Below are 19,534 nucleotides of genomic sequence, written 5' to 3'. Positions count from 1 at the left end.
CTGAAGTGAATGACTACTGCTGATTTACCTTGAGGTCACCGGACACCTCCACTAATGATCATAATCATGTGTATTCCCCTCACTTTAATCTACTCTAATCCACGCTGTGCACTTTAAAGGCTGAGCTCGCAGAGCGCTAGAGCTCCCCGTATCTCTCTCCACTCTTAATTACTGACAGGAATTAGAGAGGAATTACACGACACCCCTGCCTCCTTCCCCATCCTCCCTTAGGTGGGGATACCCAGGGGACTTCATTAGGTGCTGGCAGCCAAAAACAAGATACACCCACCGTGCAAGTAAAAGGGGAAGTCCGGATTCATTAGCCGCTGCTTTACTGTGCTAGTTCACTGTGAAGCATTTCCAATTAGTTCCTACATTCTGATAGAAGACAGAAATACCTGTGATTGGCCATTTATCAGACATATGACAATATGAGTTCTGATTCTGAATGGATACAGTTGTGCTAGCGAACCAGGTGAACTCATTAAAAGAAGAAAACATTAGTCGGATGTAGACATGAGCTACTTATAAAAGATTATTTGGTCTGTAGGACAGTTGCACCTACTACGTTCAGTGCAGATTCAGTTAAATCAGCAGTCAGATGTGGCTACTTAGATCTGCTGTGACTAATAATTATACAGTCATATATTTTTGATGCTGACTGATTTGTTCTACAGGATATTTGTGCAGCATCCCAAGAATATATTATTTATACACACAGTCAATAAACCTCTCTGAATCCTCTGTGACATAGACTGAGGTGGGAAGTACATGAACTCAAATATTGTACTTAAGTATAGTTTTGAATCCCTTGTTGTTTCTTTGAGTATTTCCATTTTCAGGGTTTTTTTTTTTAAAAAAGAGGCAAATATTGTATTTTTTTTTTACTATACCATCATAATCTAATAACTTTAATAACTTGTAGATTTAGCTTAATAAAAGAAAATATTATCAAGAAATAAAATATGATGTATTATTATAGATTAAGACAAAACGTTATTGATTCCCAAGGGGAAATTCACAAGCAGCAGATGTAAAGTAGTTAAATCACATTTACCAGCTGCAACATTAAAGTGATGAACACTATAATGCATCAATAAATATAATCCAACAATATATTATACACTATTCTCAAATATGCCACTCTACTCAAAGAGTATGTTTGCCTTTGGTACGTTAATTATATTCTGATGGTTGTACTCCTAATAAAGGGTAAAATAAAATGCATGATTTTACTTTTAATAGTTTTCTACACTGTGGCATTGGCACTATTACCTAAGATGTGAGTACCTCTTCCCCCTGTGTACATTATATAAGGCTCCACTGTTGTTCAAACACTCTTAAAAATGCATCAATAAGCAACTGTTGTACTGAGTGATGTGCTCATTCATTACCAAACCATCCTGCTGCCCCAAATATTCACTAAAGCACCTGGTTCCAAGTGTCTCGAGATGTTACTCATGCTGGAAATAAACAGGGGCTCCAAATACTACTTGCACTTTTCAACATATGTTTAATCTGTTTCCATACTTTACCCTTCTCTGACCTGTGGAAACACAGGCTGCAGTTCAGCTGAACGCTCAGTAAACATGTGTTTTTGTAAAATGTATAAGTGAGATGTGCAGGATAAAGTGGCGTTGATGACATATAATTTTAAGCTTACATTTGGTGGTGATGAGTTCAGTGATGAAAAGTTAAGGTTGGGTGACTCTTTCTGTTTTTCTGTTTCTGGCTCTGATTAATTGTGTAATTTTGGCAGTTTATTAAAGAAAACATGTATTTGCTGGCAGATGTAGGGGTTCAGAGGATTAAACTGAAATAAATATAAAATGAAAATTTTCTCTGTTCAGAGGGATGAGCTGATCTCTGCGTCACCAGTGAAAAACTCTCATGGACACCGACAGGTTCGGTGTAATCAGTTTGTTTCTCTGATATGTCATTGATCTCAAACAGGCTATCCATTTACAAGGCAGGAAAAACAGGGAGAATTAACAGGCCTGCCAATAAAACCAATTTGTTTTGACAACTGACACAACAAAAGGATGTGAGGAAGTGAAACACCGGACTTCATGTCAGCCTGTAATTTACTACCGTTGGCTGCCAGTGAGAAAGTCCAGCCCAATACTTATTAGAGCTGCAGCAGCCGGGTGGATAAATGTCTACCAGCCTTAGATCGTTTTTGCAAAATCCCCTCTGCTGTCTGTGTCCTTCTGCAGTAACAAACTGCAAAAAACTTTTTTGAAAAATGAAAAAGTCCAAAGATATGAGGCCAGCCTTAGCTGGCACCCATCCATCTTTTTCTGTTTAAAAGCGTTTTTTCAGATAGACAAAAATGCTGCAATTGAGAGCATCCTGTATCTGATTTCTGTGGACTCACCTGTATCCGTCAATGAAGCTGGCGTTGATGTAGTCGGAGCCCTCCACCCCTCTGATTGGCTGCAGGCAGACACGAGTGGACTCGAAAGGCATGATGTTCACCAGGCGGTTCTTGAATTTGTTACACGGCAGGTTGGCACTGATGAATCTTGAGGTATGTGCTTTCGAGTTGGCCAGTTTCTGCAGACAAAGAATGAAGGACAAAATTGTCTGTGATGCTGCTCACCTCACGGATAACAACTACACCCAATGTCCCCACTGCCTCTGGTCTTTTATAGTGCTAATGCAGCTAGTCTTGGTGGAGTTTGGTGTCTGAACAAGGTTGTTAAAGGGCACAATGAGGTAACACTATCATTGATGCATGAGCTGATCCTTTTTGTTCTTTCACTTCAAATGAACGCCTGGCGCTGCACCGTGTTACAGCTCATATCCTGAAGAAAACAAACCCACACACATTTACAGTGAGCGGCAGCAGACGGGCCTGTGACAAAGCAGATCAAACTGTGGTGAACAAAACTTGTGAAAGCCACCCCAATTGAGGCTGCTTTTTATTTATTTTTTTGGCCCATCTTTGCTGACAGGCCTTAATGTGATTCCTCTGCACTGCAAGGGCAAGTGTCAATTTGAGAAGCGCTAGCGAGAGAAATTTGCAGTGAGCTGAGGATCAAAACCTAATTACGCTCTGTTCGGATTTACAGCCGTCCTGCTTGCTTGAACAAGCAGCATAATTCGGGTGGTGGCGTGCCCCCCAAAGACCGGGCTGGTTAAATCAGTGTGGTGTCGCTCGGTGTGGAGCGAGTAGGCGAGAACGGTGGGATGCTGCAGCTCATCCCGTGTAAAACCACCTAACCTAGTAGGACCTTATCTCTGTTTGTCCCAGCTCTCTCTCCTTCTCTGCATTTCCTGCACTCCCTGTCTCCTTTGGCCTGTCATCTCGAGCTCAGGAGTTAATCTCCTGCAGCTCCTCCTCGGAGAAGGAATGCAGCTCTGTTATGCAGGCTGAAGATGAAAATCCCTCGTCTCCCTTTGCTTCCACTGCATCATGAACTTGAAGGTGCACTGTCATGATTTCGTATTGCATTTTCATGAAGATTAAGAATAACAACTCATGAAAATGGATGCAAGAGAAGCCAGGAAATCCTTACTTTTCCTCCCTTGCACTGCTGTAATTGCTGAATCTGTCTTTGTACTGCAAAGTCAACAACATGACAAAAAACAGCCTCTTATTCTATTAAAATAAATACAGGGTGAGCGGCACCTTGTCTCAGGTAGATACAGTAAATATTTGCATGCAGACAGTCTGACCCAGAGTAATTAACATCATTTAATCAATGTTATTAATATCATTGACTGCTGTAATGGACCATAATTAATGCAATTAGTAGCACCGCTGCCTTTCCTGCTAAGTCAAAATGTCTGCTGTAAAAAGAATCTATTAATAAAAGCCGTGATGCTAGCGAGGTTTGCAAGATATATTACAGAATTGAGTTTAAGGCTCTCTTATTTGTTTACAAAGCCCAGCATGCGTTGACACCTGGCTACCTTTCAGATCTTCTCTGCTCCTACTTTACCTCCAGGCCTTTTCGATCCTCAGAACAGCTGCTGTTAATTATTGCACGATTGAGGCTGGTGGCTAAGAGAGATCATGCCTTTCCGCTGAAGTGCCAAAGCTTTGGAATAACCTTCCTGTTGAAATCACTGACAGTTTGAAGGAAAATCTCAAGGCGTAAATGTTTTCAATGACTTGGTGTTGCTGTTAGTGGTCTTAATTTGATATTGGATTTTAGAAAATGATTTTACGAGTTTTAGGGGCTGCACAGTGGCTTGGTGGCTAGCACTTTTGTCTTGCAGCTAGAAGAATCCTGGTTAGCGTCCCCACTTCCTGGGATCTTCCTGCATGGAGTTTGCATGTTCTCCCTTTACATGTGTGGGTTTCCTCTGGGTACTCCGGCTTCGTCCCACAGTAAATTGTCCAAAGTTGTGAATGCGAGTGTATGTCTGTATATGTAGCCCTGCATTAGACTGGAGATCTGTCCAGGGTGTCCTCTTCCTTCACCCTAAGCCAGCTGGGATAGACTCCAGCCCCCTACGACCCTAATAAGGATTAAGTGGTGTATAGATCATGGATGGATTTTTACCAGTTTTAAGTTTTTTGTCTTGGACATATTTTATTGTTGTTTGTGCACCGCTTTGGTCATATGTACTTTTTAAAAATGTGCTAAAGTTTAAACTACAGAAGTACAAAATGGACAGTTTGGCAAATTTAGAATATAAACAAGCCTTTTTTGCTTTCACTGGCTGTTTGGTAGATGAGTTGCGAGCATTTTCCGTGCATCTTCATTTTTACAACTACCGAAAAAACACAGTTGGAGGTCTTCATAATGTTATTTTAATACAATTCAGTTGTCTTGACTCATTTAGTTCCTTGTTTCCCCAGTTATTGACTGCTTGAGCATGACAAAACAGTTTGGGAGCAACTGGGTGGTTGAAACTATTTAAAAAAATCTCCACAGTGGTTGAACTAAAAAAGACTGTGTGAGGGTAGGCTGCATTCATACATAACTTTTTTTTTTCTTTTTATTGTCAGCGTCTGTTTTACACAACGATCTTATGGAGCAGAAAATGTTTTAAAAATTGCCTGGAGTAGCTTTTTAACCCTGCTTGTTTTTTTGCAGCTCATGGCATATTTTTTTGTGTTTGAAAATTTCAACTTCTCAATAAAAAAAACCCCTCTGCAGCTGATCAGTCACATGGAGGGTAGTGAGATTCTTTGGTTCCCTAACTACAAGAAAAAACAGAGAAGGTTCTGGTGAAGCAGTTTCGTGTTTTTATGAGCAGGTCTTCAAACTGGCTCTTGCTCGGTCTGAAGTATGCAGCAAACTGCATATCGCTGAAACAGATACTGAACACCCAACTGTAGCCTCTCCTATACAATATGAACCCACAAACGTCAGAGAAAACCAGCATCCTTCATGTTTTAAGATTCAAAAGCTTCTCAGGATTCAGTATGGCAAAAATGTTGCAGTAGCTGTTGTTATGACAACAGAGGATGCTCTCAATTGCAGCATTTTTGTCTATCTGAAAAAACGCTTTTAAACAGAAAAAGATGGATGGGTGCCAGCTAAGGCTGGCCTCATATCTTTGGACTTTTTCATTTTTCAAAAAAGTTTTTTGCAGTTTGTATATGTATATTGTACATACTGTAGATATGATACAATGTTACAGTTTTGTGGTTTTGTTTTTAAACAGTAGCCCTGCTATCCACCAATACCCCTTAGCAAGCCCTTTTTTCCTTTATACAAACAGAAAAACACCAATCATAATATAATATAATTAACACAACGGCTGATTAAAAAAAATGGATTAATGTAGGAAGCAAACTAATTTGGGAAGGAAACCAACCAAGGCAAGATGGAACAAGGGCTGAAATTGAACACTGAAAAAACTGAAACTAAACTAAATTAAAACTGTCATTCAAGCTGTACAAATCCCCCAAAACATAAGGTATTCACCTTAAACTCCAGTTCCATGGCTGTGACGGTGTCTCCAGGAGGGACCTGGGTGAGCTTCTGGATGTGGGCGTACAGGTTGCGGGCGGGAACTTCTGTGTTGCCACACGTTGCAGCTTCCAGCAGGGCCTCGTGGATGAATATGTACTGATCCTCCGTCTGAACCATGTAGTTCCTTTGAGCTCGCATACACGTCACATGGCCGTATATGTCCACCGACTTCTCGTGTTTCATCCTCTCCAGCATGGCGTCGATCACAATGAAGCAACCCGTCCGACCCACACCAGCGCTAGTAAAGAGAAAAACATGGATGTCAGTGAAAAGGAGCCGTGTACTGCTGTTTGACATGAATCGACATCCCCTATTCTCCCACAGTTTCTTGACATCTTGACAGTGCAAACATTAGAGGAAGGCAGTTCAGAGGCTCTACCACTACAGAGTCCCACCCTACATCTGAGGCCTGTCTCCCCTTCTTCACTACATATACCTCATGAAGGCACGTCTCTGATTCAATGCATGCAGCAAAGTGAAAAACCTAAAATACTAGTGACAAGTTTCACATATAGTATCTGCTCTGTAGTATCATCACGGTTCTGATATTGCCAGATTTTAGGCAACCCACCCTACAGTTATGAAAAGTTATCTCTACTCCCAGCATTATGTGGTGGGATACATGCAAAAACATAACAATTTCATCATCTAAAATATTTTTTTCACAGTTATATAATGACTGATAGAAAAAATGTGTAAATATTATCATATCAAATGATAAAAGATCTGGACAGTCCAGACTGCTCTGGATAAAACACAAGATACAGCAAGTCCTGCTAGTCTTTATAATGGCCAAGATAAGAGTTTGAAACAAAGGTAAATGGTGAATTTATTCAAATTAAACTTGAACCATGCTTTCACTAGCTGTTATAGGCTGCAGACTCTTCATCTTTTAGTTGTAACAGCAGATGGAAGTTTCTAACCAGCTTATCGTATTAGGTAGCGCTGCTGTAGGTCCTTTGTCTCTGCTGCTGCTCATAATCATCCACCGCTTTGCCTTAAAGTACCACTGTCTGCACTTTATTCCTCCGGAGAAAGCTACAACAAAACACTGGATATTTGTACAGAGAACAGAGCCAATATTTCTCTGCTCAGTAGGAAGCAGATAATTGGGGCTGTCTTCTCGTCTGTCTTACATTATGATGATGTTATCTGTAAACATGCCTCTGCCCCCACTCCTAAACCACAGATTCAGTTCATCATGCTGCCCTAACATTTACTGCTGGTGACAGTTATTCTAACATTAAGTTACTGTAGAATAATAATTTGAACAGCACAACATGACAGGCAGCTGTTTTTGTCAGGGCTCCCTCCTCTGTCCCAGCTTCAGCCCCCACCTGACCTCCCTCATCCTCCACCTGACCTCCCTCATCCTCCCTCTCCCCCTCCTCCCTCCTTCCTCCTATTCCTCTCTCCACCTTCCTGCTCTGTCCAGCTGCTGCTCATCACCAATCACTCATCAATGGAACTCCTGGCAGCTGCAGTGCAGCACACCTGATGATCATCTCCACCATAAAAGCTGGCTGCACACTCCACACCCTGCCAGATAGTAAACTTGCCTTGCACTTTGCTAAAGTTTTCCATTGAAAAGCCTTGCCTTGCCTAACCCTGTTTTTCTTGTTTAGCTCTGCTGACCCAGCTGCCTGGTTCCACCTGCTCTGTCCCCCTCCATCTCCTGCACTCCGGATCCAGCCCTGACCAGACCTCCCCCCTGCCTCCCTCACCTTGGACCTGCTGCCTGCTCCTGGATCCCCTACTCGTTGTGGAGGGTCTCTACCTGCCATGTGCCCCCCTCAGCTCTGGAAAACACCCCGTCTGTCGCCCCCCTGGAACAAGGCTCTCCTGCCCGCTCTCCGCCGCCAACCTACCCCACCACGGAGAATGCCAACCGGGCCGCCGGTTCCTGGTACAGTCACCCCCCACCCTCCCCTTTTAGTTCAGTTACTCCAGACATCAGTTTCCCACCCCATCCAGCACTCCCTGAACTTCTGTTTAAAACAATAAAATCCACCTTTGTTCTTGCCTCAGTCCCTCGTCTGTGTGCTCTCTGCTCGGGTTCACCCCCACACTGTGACAGGTTTTGCTTCGTTACAAAGCCCTCTATGATAGCTTGTCATCATGTATCATTTTCTTACACAGGTGATGTAATGAGTAGAATATTAAACCATCAAAATTTACCAGAATGCAGGAAAGTAGGTGTTTGATACTGAAGGATGAATGAAACCTACGTCCAGGCTTCCTTCTCTCACTGGTCCTACATTTTTGATTTGACTCATTGCTCAAAGTTCCTTGTGGAAAAAATTACATTTGGCAATGTGGAATACTTTACAACACACATTAAAACTTAACACACTTTAAGGTTCATGTAAAACAATGTTTACAAACTACATGGCTCTTTGTTGTGACTGTGTTCTGCTGTTTTCATTTGTACTCTCAATATCACTGGAAATCCCAACACAAGGTTTAATGAAAACATTACCAATACATAGAATTTCTATTCTTTGTTTTGTTTTCTGTCATTTTATTCTATATATACTGTATGTCTTTGGTAATAATGAGAAGATATGTCACAATAATATGAAAAACATGGTTTTATAACATGACAAGGATCAAATCCATATCAGGGGGCAGCCAAAGAAGAAGCACAGGTTTTGTTTTACACTAATCTAAAGACTGGCATTTTTCCAGCTGTTTTAAAATATTTAAACTTACTTTTATGTGTTTAAATCTTTCCCTTTTCTGTTCTTTTCATTTGATTTTGAATGTTTTTCCCCGGATTTTCTTTCCTTTTTAATGCACTACATAATGCAATTTGAATTGGCTTTGTGTACAAAATGTGTAAGACAAATACACTTGCCTCGCTTTATGTGTTTACACCTATTGCTTTCTGTTACTACATTACAAAATGCAATATAATTCTGAGTTACTCATATATTTCACAAGTGTATGCAGCGCTACACTGTGACACGGCTGACCTCACTACTCCAAAGAAGGAGTGATGTGAAGGTCTCTGAAACAGCAGGGAGGGAGCACGCTGCCTACAGGAAAGTAGACTGGATTTTCAGATCTTTGCTTCTCTTGTTCCTTTGATATGTTTGCTATAAAGCTTCACAGATCGGCTGGGTTGGTAAACAGCAGTGTGCAAATAACATTTTCAAGGATTGCTGGAAAGTTCTGTGTTTTCTTTTGGTGTATTACATTCACTTTGATGACTGTGAATAACATTCAGCACTTAAAGACAAGTGTTTTAGCATAATAGTGGGTAAAATATAAAATCTGTTTTCCTCTGGTTGCTTTAAGGATTTAGTTGAACAGTTTTGACTGCAACACACTGTATCGTCCAACCATGTTAGTGTTAAAACTGGAAATTGGGGTGAAAAGGGTTCTGTGAAAGCCTGCTTCTTGCTGCAACCCACTGCTGTCCTCATTTACCTCCAAGAATCTTGTGTATTTAGGGTCCGAGCACAGAGTGATACAAAGGCCTTCGTATATCTGTAGGGATTATTGTTATTATTCCAAAAGAATGACCTTTTTTTGGCATGGAAGTGCCAAATTGGCTCAGCGGTACCCCTTAAAAAACTTCACAAAGTCTTGTGAAAGCAACTTTAGGTTTCACGTACATTAACCACATTAAGTAGGTGCATGTATTATGTCCACATGCAGGAAAAAGTCTATGGCAGTCGTGGCCCAAGTTACAAAGGAAGTCAGTCATTTTGAGTCTCCTGTGTGATTTTGGATGATGGTTTGCCATTTACAGGGGTTGTACTTTAACGCTCTCCTTCTGGATAATTAAACAGAGCATCACCAAATTTGGTCAGTGCCATCTAATGCTATCACACAACAATCAAGACTGTGACATTTCATTCAATGGTGTTGCCATGATGATGTCTGCCATTAAAATGGAAGCCTTTGACACTCAAATATACATCCAATCTGCTCTTTCTCCAAAGTGAAATACTTTTCAGCACTCAGCACCCAGAAAAGGAACACATTGCTCAGCCTGGAACAGACTCTGTCATGGCCTCTTTAAAATACTGCTGTCTTGACCACATGTAAATATGAGGTGTTCCCATTGCAAAAAAACCTGAAAAAATATGCCAGCCTTTGATAGACACACCCCCTAACTGGCTCTTTTAATATTCCCTGTCTTGATATAGAGACCTCATATTTCAATTTTTCCATGGGTGCTCAGAAATTACCTATGGGTGAACTCTATAGCACAGGTGCCTGTGATTCATGCTTCTACGATGTACAATGAATGTCATCACCCCCATCCTTCAAAAGCTAAACTGGCTGCCTGTCCCCCAGCAAAGTCACATCAAAATCCTTCTCATCATCTACAAAGCTCCCAAAAACCTGGCTCCACTTTACCTGACTGAACTCCTTCACTGGCACCCTCTGCTCCACTGATGCGAGCCTCAACAACCCCCCTCCATCCAGGCCAAATACCAGACCTGGGGTGAAGGGTATTTCTCCATCGCCACTAACACCCTCTGGAGCCCACTCCCCAAAAGCAGCATCATCACTCTCCATATTCAAAAAATCCAAGAAGACACATATTTTCAACACTGTCTACAATCCATAACCCCTTTTTCCTATATATTCCTTTTTCCATTTTAGATTTTTTTCCTATTCTTCCTACTTTGTAAAGCATCTTTGAGTGTCTTAAAAAGCTCCATCAATGTATAATATATCATTACTACCAATACTAACAGAGCCTGAAGAAATTCAAACCCTTTCTCCCTTCACATCGACACACACCTGCACAGCCACTGCCATCATGCTGTTCATTGCATCCTGTATATATTGCAAATATCTCATAGCAATAATGCTTGACACTGTACATATAGTTTACTCTAGTCATACTATTTATTCTGTTTATGCTTCTCATATCACTAATTTCCTCAACCTGCAGATTTAGATTGTCTATTTTCTACTGTATCCACATTTATATATTCATATATTAGTGTGTTTATAGTGTTCTGTCCACATTGTTAATTCTGTTTATAATGTAACTGTAAATAATGGACTTTACTGCTGCTTTTGCACTTCCGATTAGATGCTAAACTTACTATTTGTACTCCTTGCAATGACAATACAGCTGAATCTACTCAAATCTAATTTAAAGAGTTACACAAATCACTGGATGCCGATGGGATGGTGTATTACAACGATGCCAGATGATTTGACTCACTCTTTGCTGCATGCTGAAGCCTTTGTGTTAATGTAACAGGTGTTTTACCTGCAGTGAACCACCATGGGTCCAGCATCTGGAGGGTTACAGGCCTTGACTCTGCGTAGAAAGGCCAGTGTTGGGGTGGGATACTCAGGCACGCCGTGGTCAGGCCAGGCCAGAAACTGGAACTGTCGAACTTCTCTTTTCTCACTGGAGCCATTCTGTTGGAGAACACACACACACACACACATTCACGAACATTTGGTCATTTATAAAAACTTGATTCAGCACACTGATAATTCCATGATTTGATTATGTATCCATCAGTGCAGTGGCATAAGTGCATTAGAGTCACTAACTGATCAATCATCTGTCTCATTAATGTGAGGATCTCACATTAATGTTGTGTATTAACATAGCCTTTACCGCAACAACACTACACAGCCCTGTTTATATGCTCCAAACCAGTTAATGGAAATGAGCCTAAATCACATTTTCGTTCCGTATGGTTGTGCCATTTCAAAAGTTCTTTTCGAATTTGCTTGATAATTATATGGAAACACAGCTAATAACAGGGTTGGCGTGTATGTCGTCTAGAGGGTGGGCTGTTTCGGGATTCACTAATTTATATTTGCATGGTTTGTTGAATTGAGGAAATTGAGAGAAAACATGTGGGTGAAAGGAGTGTCTCTGTTTATGTTCAAAAATGTTTGGAGGTTTTATGACCAAAGGAAGATAAGATGTGACATGCTTGTGGTGTTTTTGTGGTGTTGGAGTGAATGCAGTCGTGATACATGTTTAAAAAGGGCTTCAGTGCTTTTTCAGAACAAACCGCCAAAGCCTTCTGTTGTCTGAGTGAAAATGTGGTTGGCTACCAAATATTCACACTCCACAAACACAGCGTATGCATCCAAGTCTCACCTTATAAAGGGCGAATGTTCTCACGCTGTACGTAGCCAGCTCCACAGTGTCCAGCATGGTCACCTGAATCATCCCATATGTCTCTGTGCCTCGACTGGGCCAATACTGGTCACACTTTACCTGCACACACAAGCAGAGAAAAATTACTTATATTCACAAATAACACTATTGAAGATATGGGGATAGGAAAAGGAGAACAGAACAGAGTGGATGGCCAGCTATACATCAATTTATAATATATGTCCAAGGCAGATTTATAGACAGCTGCAGGTCAGATTGACAGACTACACTGGATATTAATGAATGTAGGATTCCTTATGATTGTGTTGAGTCCACACTGGAACAGTTGATCAAATTGAAAAATTTAGACTACAACATAAATAATTTACACACAAGGAAGCAAAAATGAAAAGTTCACCCAATTAAATGACTGCTGTAACTGCCCTTTAGAGCAACACATACAAAAGCTCTCTGATCTAGAACCTTTGAAGAGGACAAAATCATATGTCTTCACATGTCTTCTTTCATTTGGTTCAGTTCAGGCACAAAAACAGATTGGTTAGGTTTAAGGAAAGATGTGGGTGTATGCTGAAATAAGTAATAAGCGAGTAATATTTCCTGCCCCTCTGGGTGAACCACAGACAGGTGTTAGTGGTTCTGACAGAGGGCTGAGGGTCTCTGTCACAAATAATAATGGTGCACTGCTGTGGCTCTCAGCGCTGCCCTGTGGTTGTGGAGTTATTAACAGCGTGAAAGAGAGCTGACATCATTACTCATATGAACACCGTCTCTACTCGGCTACCTCTAGCGCGAAGCCGTTGCAGAGCCAAGCTCATCTGTACCACTAGAACAGTATATCAGAGTGTCGACGCTCCTCCTCCAACCCTCTTGTCTATTATTTCTGTACCCCCTGTTTGAAATATATCTCCTACTGTGCGAGAATCTCCTGAAGACAATATTCGCATATTCTGGACAGCAGTGAGAGCAACTGCAGACAATGACACGTTTTTATGTGGTTTACATAGAGTCGATTCAGATCCCGTCACTTTGTACATGTTTTATTGTGTTGGAAATTAGATTTTATATGAATAAAACTGACAGTTTGGCCCAACACTGAGCAACCAATAACAATCAATGACAACATCAAAATAGATTTTAGGAATTTTTTTTTGCAATTCTTCGAAGGGCAGTGTTTAAGTGTGTGAATTCATGGGGGCTTCAAATGGTATAAAACATTGTCAAATACCATGTCAGCACATGTTGCTTGCAAACAGCACATTCACATCAAAAGAAGTGAATTTGGGTTTGAAGTTTCATTCCTAGTACAATCAGCTGTTTGGTTGAACAGTCCCTGTTTTTGTTAAAACATTTTAGCAAACGACATAAAGTCTAGAAAGCCATAAACATCTGTAAATCCTAATTTTGAATGAAACAACTACCCAAATGTGCAGTAAATATCCACAACAGTGTGCACCCAGATGATGTCACCCACAGATATATTTACTAACTGAGCTCTTCCCAACACAATCCATGCTTATCTTGTTAACACTTTGTAACAGGCAGGGCTACACTGCTTATATGTTACTAATTTGGCTATAAACTATGGCCAAGTCCGTTAGAAGAGTCTACAGATATGCAGACTCACAGATGCTGCATAATAGTGTTGAAAAGTCAGCATCACAACCTTTACGCTCTTGACAGTATGACAGCCAAACAGCCCTGAGCCTTCACACGCTTAAGCTCAGCTCACACTGCGGGAATTTTAAAATCCTGACAGATTTTGAAATTGGGTTGCATCACGCACATAAGGAGAAGCTTCACAGATATTCTTCTCTCTAATCTCAGACATGCACGCACTACAAGAATGGAAAACAATGGCTCATCACACAACGACAGGATATTACTAAGATTAGCACGCCAGAGGGAGCCATCAGGAAGGAGAGCGCCACCTTAGTTGATCTCATGGAGAAGCAGATGTACATGCTAATAATAGTTTGCAATGAGAAAAAAAACAAAACCAGTGGGTGAAATGATGAATCGGACGAGAAAGTGGTTGGGGAGATGCAGGCAACCACACAAGCAGGTTTTCTATTCTTTAGATCAAACTCAAGGTGAGATTTTAACTCTCAGTTTTAGTATTTGTAGCTTACATTAGCCTCAAAGATGCTAGCATGATAAGCATAACCATTGAGATTTTACCTTGTGAAAATATCAAACATGCAGCACAGTGGTGCACTTGCTAGCACTAGCACAGCTAGGAGGTCCTTGGTTTGAATCTGGGCCTGGGGTCTTTCTGTGTGGAGTCGCAAGTTCTATCTGTGCCTGCTTAGGTTATCAGTGGGTGCTCTGGCTTACTCCCACAGTCCAAAGACATGGTGAGGTTAACTGGTGATTCTAAATGCCCCACCTCTGTGATAGCAACAGTTGCTGCCCACTGCACACACACTGAGCCACGCACCTTCCTGATCAGGCTCCGTCCTTTTTGAGAGAAACATAACTTGCATCGTCAGGCCCGAACATGTCTATGCCTTTGCCATAGTCCCTAAAGTGAATGTGAGTGGGCTACGTGGCACTGAAAAATAACCCTTGTAATTCTATGCGAACATTGAATTTTTTAAAGATGCATCCATGTTTGTACAAGATAAGATGAACAGAGTGGCTGATTTGCATTGAATCAATAGCAAAACAATGATGAACTGGAAAAGCACTCAGAGAGCGCAGTACTCCGCCCAGGCTGTTCATTCTCCCATATGGCTTTGTCAGAAATACAGCATTTTGTGTTTTTTTTTAAGAAATGCAGCATTTGTTTATGAGTTATTGATGATATGAAATCACGGCAACATAAAATGTGGTCATTACATATAGATGCACCCACAAACAAAATGACTTTGAGCACAGGCGTGTGTTATGCATGTGTAAGTTATGTGTGACTATCGAATTGCGTCGCCTAAATATGTAGCGGGCTGCAGGAATTAATGGGACTGGGAAACACCCCTACAATTTAATCAATTGTTCCTTGTATCACATCCGACCAACCAGTCCTGATAAGGCCGCAGCAGCTGAATTGTAGTAGGATTGCAATCGTGTGATCATCAGCAGGCAGCTGATTTAGTGTTCACTTGTAGTCATAGTTACAGTGACGCTGTACCACTATCTTGCAATGATACAAAAATCTTCAACAAATCCATAGATTCTGACTATAAGCCGCAACACTGGCAAAATCTAAACACTTGGTCCTTGTGTCATTTCTGATCTTCCCTGAAAATTTGTTCCAATTCTGTTGATCCATTTTTTGAGCAATGTGGCTAACAGACAGATTCCACCGTGTTCCTTGGTGAAGTAACAATCTATTATTGCATAAAATTCAGCCGCTTTTGGTCAACATGTGAGACTCACCCGTGACTTCTCCTCCAGGCGGGTCATCATGACGATAGTGCAGGTCCTTTGCTCCCATACCATCCTCCAAAAATCACTCAGTGTCTCCGGCAGCGGGCCCTGTGTGGCGATGTAGGCATTCTGCTTCCTGTAGCCATCAATGTAGTTGGCATTTATGTAGTCGCTACCTGGAACTCCTGCTGCCAGGAACAAGTTGATCAAGTTAGCAAATAAATTAACATGAGAGAAAGTTAAACAAAGTTTTTGTTTTTTTACAAAAAAAATAAGGCTTCCTGATATAAGCCTGTTAAATAAAGGTATGTTTCTCTCTGCAACTCAAGCAGTAGCTGAGATATGTTTGTTTCTCACCGTCCACAGGTGTGAGAATAACTCTAGAGTGGTCGTAGGCGATAACATTTGCATAGCGGTTCTTTGGCTTGTTGACCTCCAGGTTGGAGTGCTCCCAGGTGAACTGCTGTCCTGGATCAATAGACTGAAAGACAAAGGAGGAGGGAGATGGATACAAAGAGGTGGGAGGGAGAGAAAGCAGGTAAGCATTTACTGTGCCTGCCTTCTTTTCTGTGGTTTAAACCCTGTCAGGCATGAAAAGTCCACACCAATAAATGTGACACAGACATTAATTCATCTTCGCCCCTCCACCCTGAAGCTCTATACTATGAAAAGCCCTGGATGATCTTTAAGCCCCCTCCTCTTGAAATCCCCTCCAGCCTTCCTCCTACCAGCTCAGTGCCTGCTAGTTGAAGGGAGAGCAATGCAGTGAGGTTGTGGCACAATCATCTAGGATGCACGCTTAAGTCCAAAATCATTCATACTCATGCTAAATACTGACTCGTGGAAAATTGATATTGGACCAATATGTTTATTTCTGGCTGGAAATGACACAAACAAGTGAAAAAAGATGTGAAGACAGTGAGTTAGAGATGTTAATCATACATTTATGTATCATCTGTTAGATTTTTACTAAAATGTCATCCCCAAAGTTATTCATACTCTTTCCCAGTAATCATTGGCAAAGTCTTTATTTGCAACCACAGCAATCAATGGTCCTTACAATTGGTAACAAACTGATAGCATGTCTACACTTGGATTTTGGAACACTAATCTTTTATTGGAGATAAATGGTGCTCCACATACTACAGATATTTTCCTATTTACACTCATACAAACCTCTACAATGTAGACATTTTTTCACAGTACCTCGCACATCAACCATGGAAAGACATTTCACCAAGCTGAATGTATCTTAGAACAATTTGCTGACAAAATGCGCTTCTTTATTCAGCTGTTGAGCCATGGCACATTTGTTTTCATTGATAAAGTATGTTTGAACTGTCTCTTAGTCTCTTGTGCTGTCTCCTCTCTGCTGTGCAGAAGCACATCCTGCAGTTCACCTGAAAAATGTAAAGTTTTTGTCACTGTTCCTGACAGCGGAGTCAGTCATGGCTTCTCAGTTGTGCTGAAGAGCGCAGATTTTGTTCTTTTTTAGTGGTGTCATTTTAGTGATTTTAAAACAGAAAACATCAAAACCTCCAGCAGGTTTTAAGGTTCAAAGGGTGACCTTATAAAGCCTGCAGGGACTTGTACAACCTTACTTATCTGAGCCAATTATACCAGATAAACCATTACCCTGTTCATGCTCTGATGGTCTCCTGATCATTTATTCAATGTATAAAAAGAAGTGTTGGTTTCAGAGCTTTTGTCTACCATGCCCTTTATCTCAGGAAGGGCCTTCCATTATATTTAAAATTCAGCATGTTCAACCGAAATGTTCAAATCAACACTAAAAACCTTTATCCATTTTTATTTACAGTTGACCCTACAGCTTAGGAATGGGACAGGTTCAAACATCTGTCTAAAATGAATGTTTTTTGTGGTTGTTTTATATTACTTCATATCATTTAATTTTCTCGCTATATGTTTTGTCCGATGCAGCATATACAATGTAAAATGTAAATGCCACAGAGTGATTCTGCACTTCAAATAAAATTGTTTGATAAATGATGCTTGGAACCTGTTTGCTTCTTTGCTAATCTATATTGCTTTCACTTGAATCTTGCTACAATAATACTTTATTATACAGCGGACACCACAACCTGCAGACATTCTCTTTTTGTATGTCAAGCATCGAATGAGCTAACAAGAGCCATCAGGAGCTAACAAGAGCTCGATGATGCTAAAAGGCATTGACTGGAGCTAACAGGTGCTAACTAAAACAAATGCTAACAGAAGAATGGCCAGCTTGGGCAAACAACTTAACTTTTCAGAGCTAATAGATTTCAGTATCGAGCTCAGTGAATCTAATAGAAGCTAAGACAGGCCATAATGAGCTAACAAAAAAAAAAGTAGGTGCTAACAAAAGCAATCTGGAGCTGAAGTAACTAACTGGAGCTAAGGGGAGCTTTTTGTGGCTAATATGAGATAACAAGAGTCATCAGGAGTTAACAGAAGCTATCTGTAGCTAAAAAAATAATAAGAGCCAGTAGCATTATGGCAGTGGTTGTCACACTGAAAATTCCTTAGGAAATGTTTTAGCTTTTATCTAATTCCTTAATTTCCACATAAAGAAAGAATAGATTGCAGCAGATGGTGAAAAACACTTCTCTAAATAGTTCTTACAACTTTCTTATTTGTATTCCTATGAATAAAACCTCTGCTGTATATGAGATGCAAACCAGTGCTGTGTACTGATGTGAACTGCTGCCTGATGACTGCTCTTTATTGATTGCTGCCTGTGAACAGGTTTAGCTAAAATGACGTGCTGCAAATTCATGATGGATCCTGCACGCTTTCACGGCTTATCTCATATCACCTGGAAACAAACACATACCCATATATTTAAATAAACACACACATGCACAGGCAAAACAAAGCAGAGGCAAGGACTGTAATATCCTGCTGCTTTTTCTCCTCACTGGCTGGACGCTCTGCAACTGATAATAATGACAATGGAGAGAGAGGTTGAATGCACATCTTATTTAACAGCCTGTTAGGTAAGGCTTCCACTACACTGCACTGACAAACCACTCACATTACTGCTAATGCGCTCTGCCAACATGTAGATCAGTTACCGAGATGACAGTGTAATCACACTGCAGCAACACAAAACAAAGCAGGTAAGCACACACAGAGGAACAACCAGGCGTGAAGCATGTGGATCTGTGAGAGCCAGACTCACACTCAGCACCTGCCGCCACATTCACTGGGTCAAGAATAATAATTGACTTTGTTTTAATACATATTACAGGAGTGATTACAACAAAAGGATTAAGTTCCTTGGCACTAGTGATCAAAAGAAACTTCAGTGTTATGAATAATTTACTGACATGCCATGCCTATTTTTTAATACATTATTAATTCAAATATGACTATTCTGAAGTGGCCTTCTATGAGCCCTGATCTAAATCCTATTGAACATCTGTGGAAGGAGCTGAAACATGCCGTCTGGAGAAGGAACCCTTCAAACCTGAGACAACTGGAGCAGTCTGTTCATGAGGAGTGGACCAGAATACCTGCTGAGAGGTACAGAAGTCTCATTGACAGTTACACAAATCGTTTGATTGCAGTGATTGCCTCAAAAGGTTGTGCAACAAAATATTAAGTTAAGGGTACCATCATTTTTGTCCAGGCCTGTTTCATGAGTTTATTTTTTCAAATAATTCTGTTGAAGCACGGTTTAAAAGCAATGTCTGATTTTCATTGGTTATTTTTTATTTATTATTACTTTTGTCAGATTCAAAATATTTCTGTGGCCATTGTGGGTTTTTTCTTCATTAACCGAGGGGTACCAACAATTTTGTCCACCTGTATACAATTTTTGAATTTTAATTTTGGGCTCTACTAGAACGTGTTGATATTCTTTAATGTTCAAATATCCATTATTTTTCTCATACTGCACATTGCTGCAGAACTTCTTCCCTTCCTGACTCTGAAATACTCTTTTTTTAGCCCCTGGCTTTTTAAGGCCCCTTTCTAGAAAAACCCAGTTCAGATGAAAGTGAGGCTATATGGGTCATGTACCATAACCCCAGGTCTAGTGTATAGGCAGTAAGCTGCTCTTGGTACGAAATAATAAGTCTTTGTTAGAGGACATGCAAAACTAGCTGCT

At 40.7% G+C, this 19,534-nt stretch overlaps 1 protein-coding gene across 28 annotated transcripts in view; it reads right to left on the bottom strand.

Moving 5' to 3' along the window:
- Nucleotides 1-19,534, bottom strand: part of ptprfa (protein tyrosine phosphatase receptor type Fa) — a 397,399-nt gene that overhangs the window by 15,625 nt on the left and 362,240 nt on the right. For 15 of the 28 annotated variants that reach the window (XM_055015931.1, XM_055015928.1, XM_055015962.1 and 12 more), the window contains 6 exons: nucleotides 15,778-15,901; nucleotides 15,430-15,608; nucleotides 12,034-12,153; nucleotides 11,179-11,333; nucleotides 5,889-6,174; nucleotides 2,378-2,556 (listed from right to left, as the gene is read on the bottom strand). In XM_055015931.1, coding sequence (XP_054871906.1) covers nucleotides 2,378-2,556; nucleotides 5,889-6,174; nucleotides 11,179-11,333; nucleotides 12,034-12,153; nucleotides 15,430-15,608; nucleotides 15,778-15,901 — 1,043 coding nt within the window. The remainder of the gene's footprint in view (nucleotides 1-2,377; nucleotides 2,557-5,888; nucleotides 6,175-11,178; nucleotides 11,334-12,033; nucleotides 12,154-15,429; nucleotides 15,609-15,777; nucleotides 15,902-19,534) is intronic. The other 13 variants (XM_055015939.1, XM_055015965.1, XM_055016010.1 and 10 more) reach the window with 1 other exon arrangement.

The sequence above is a fragment of the Amphiprion ocellaris genome, chromosome 2 (genome assembly GCF_022539595.1).
Source record: "Amphiprion ocellaris isolate individual 3 ecotype Okinawa chromosome 2, ASM2253959v1, whole genome shotgun sequence".
In the NCBI taxonomy this organism is placed as follows: domain Eukaryota; kingdom Metazoa; phylum Chordata; class Actinopteri; family Pomacentridae; genus Amphiprion; species Amphiprion ocellaris.
The sequence above is the reverse complement of the archived record's forward strand: the minus strand, read 5'-3'. Positions and strand labels throughout refer to the sequence as shown.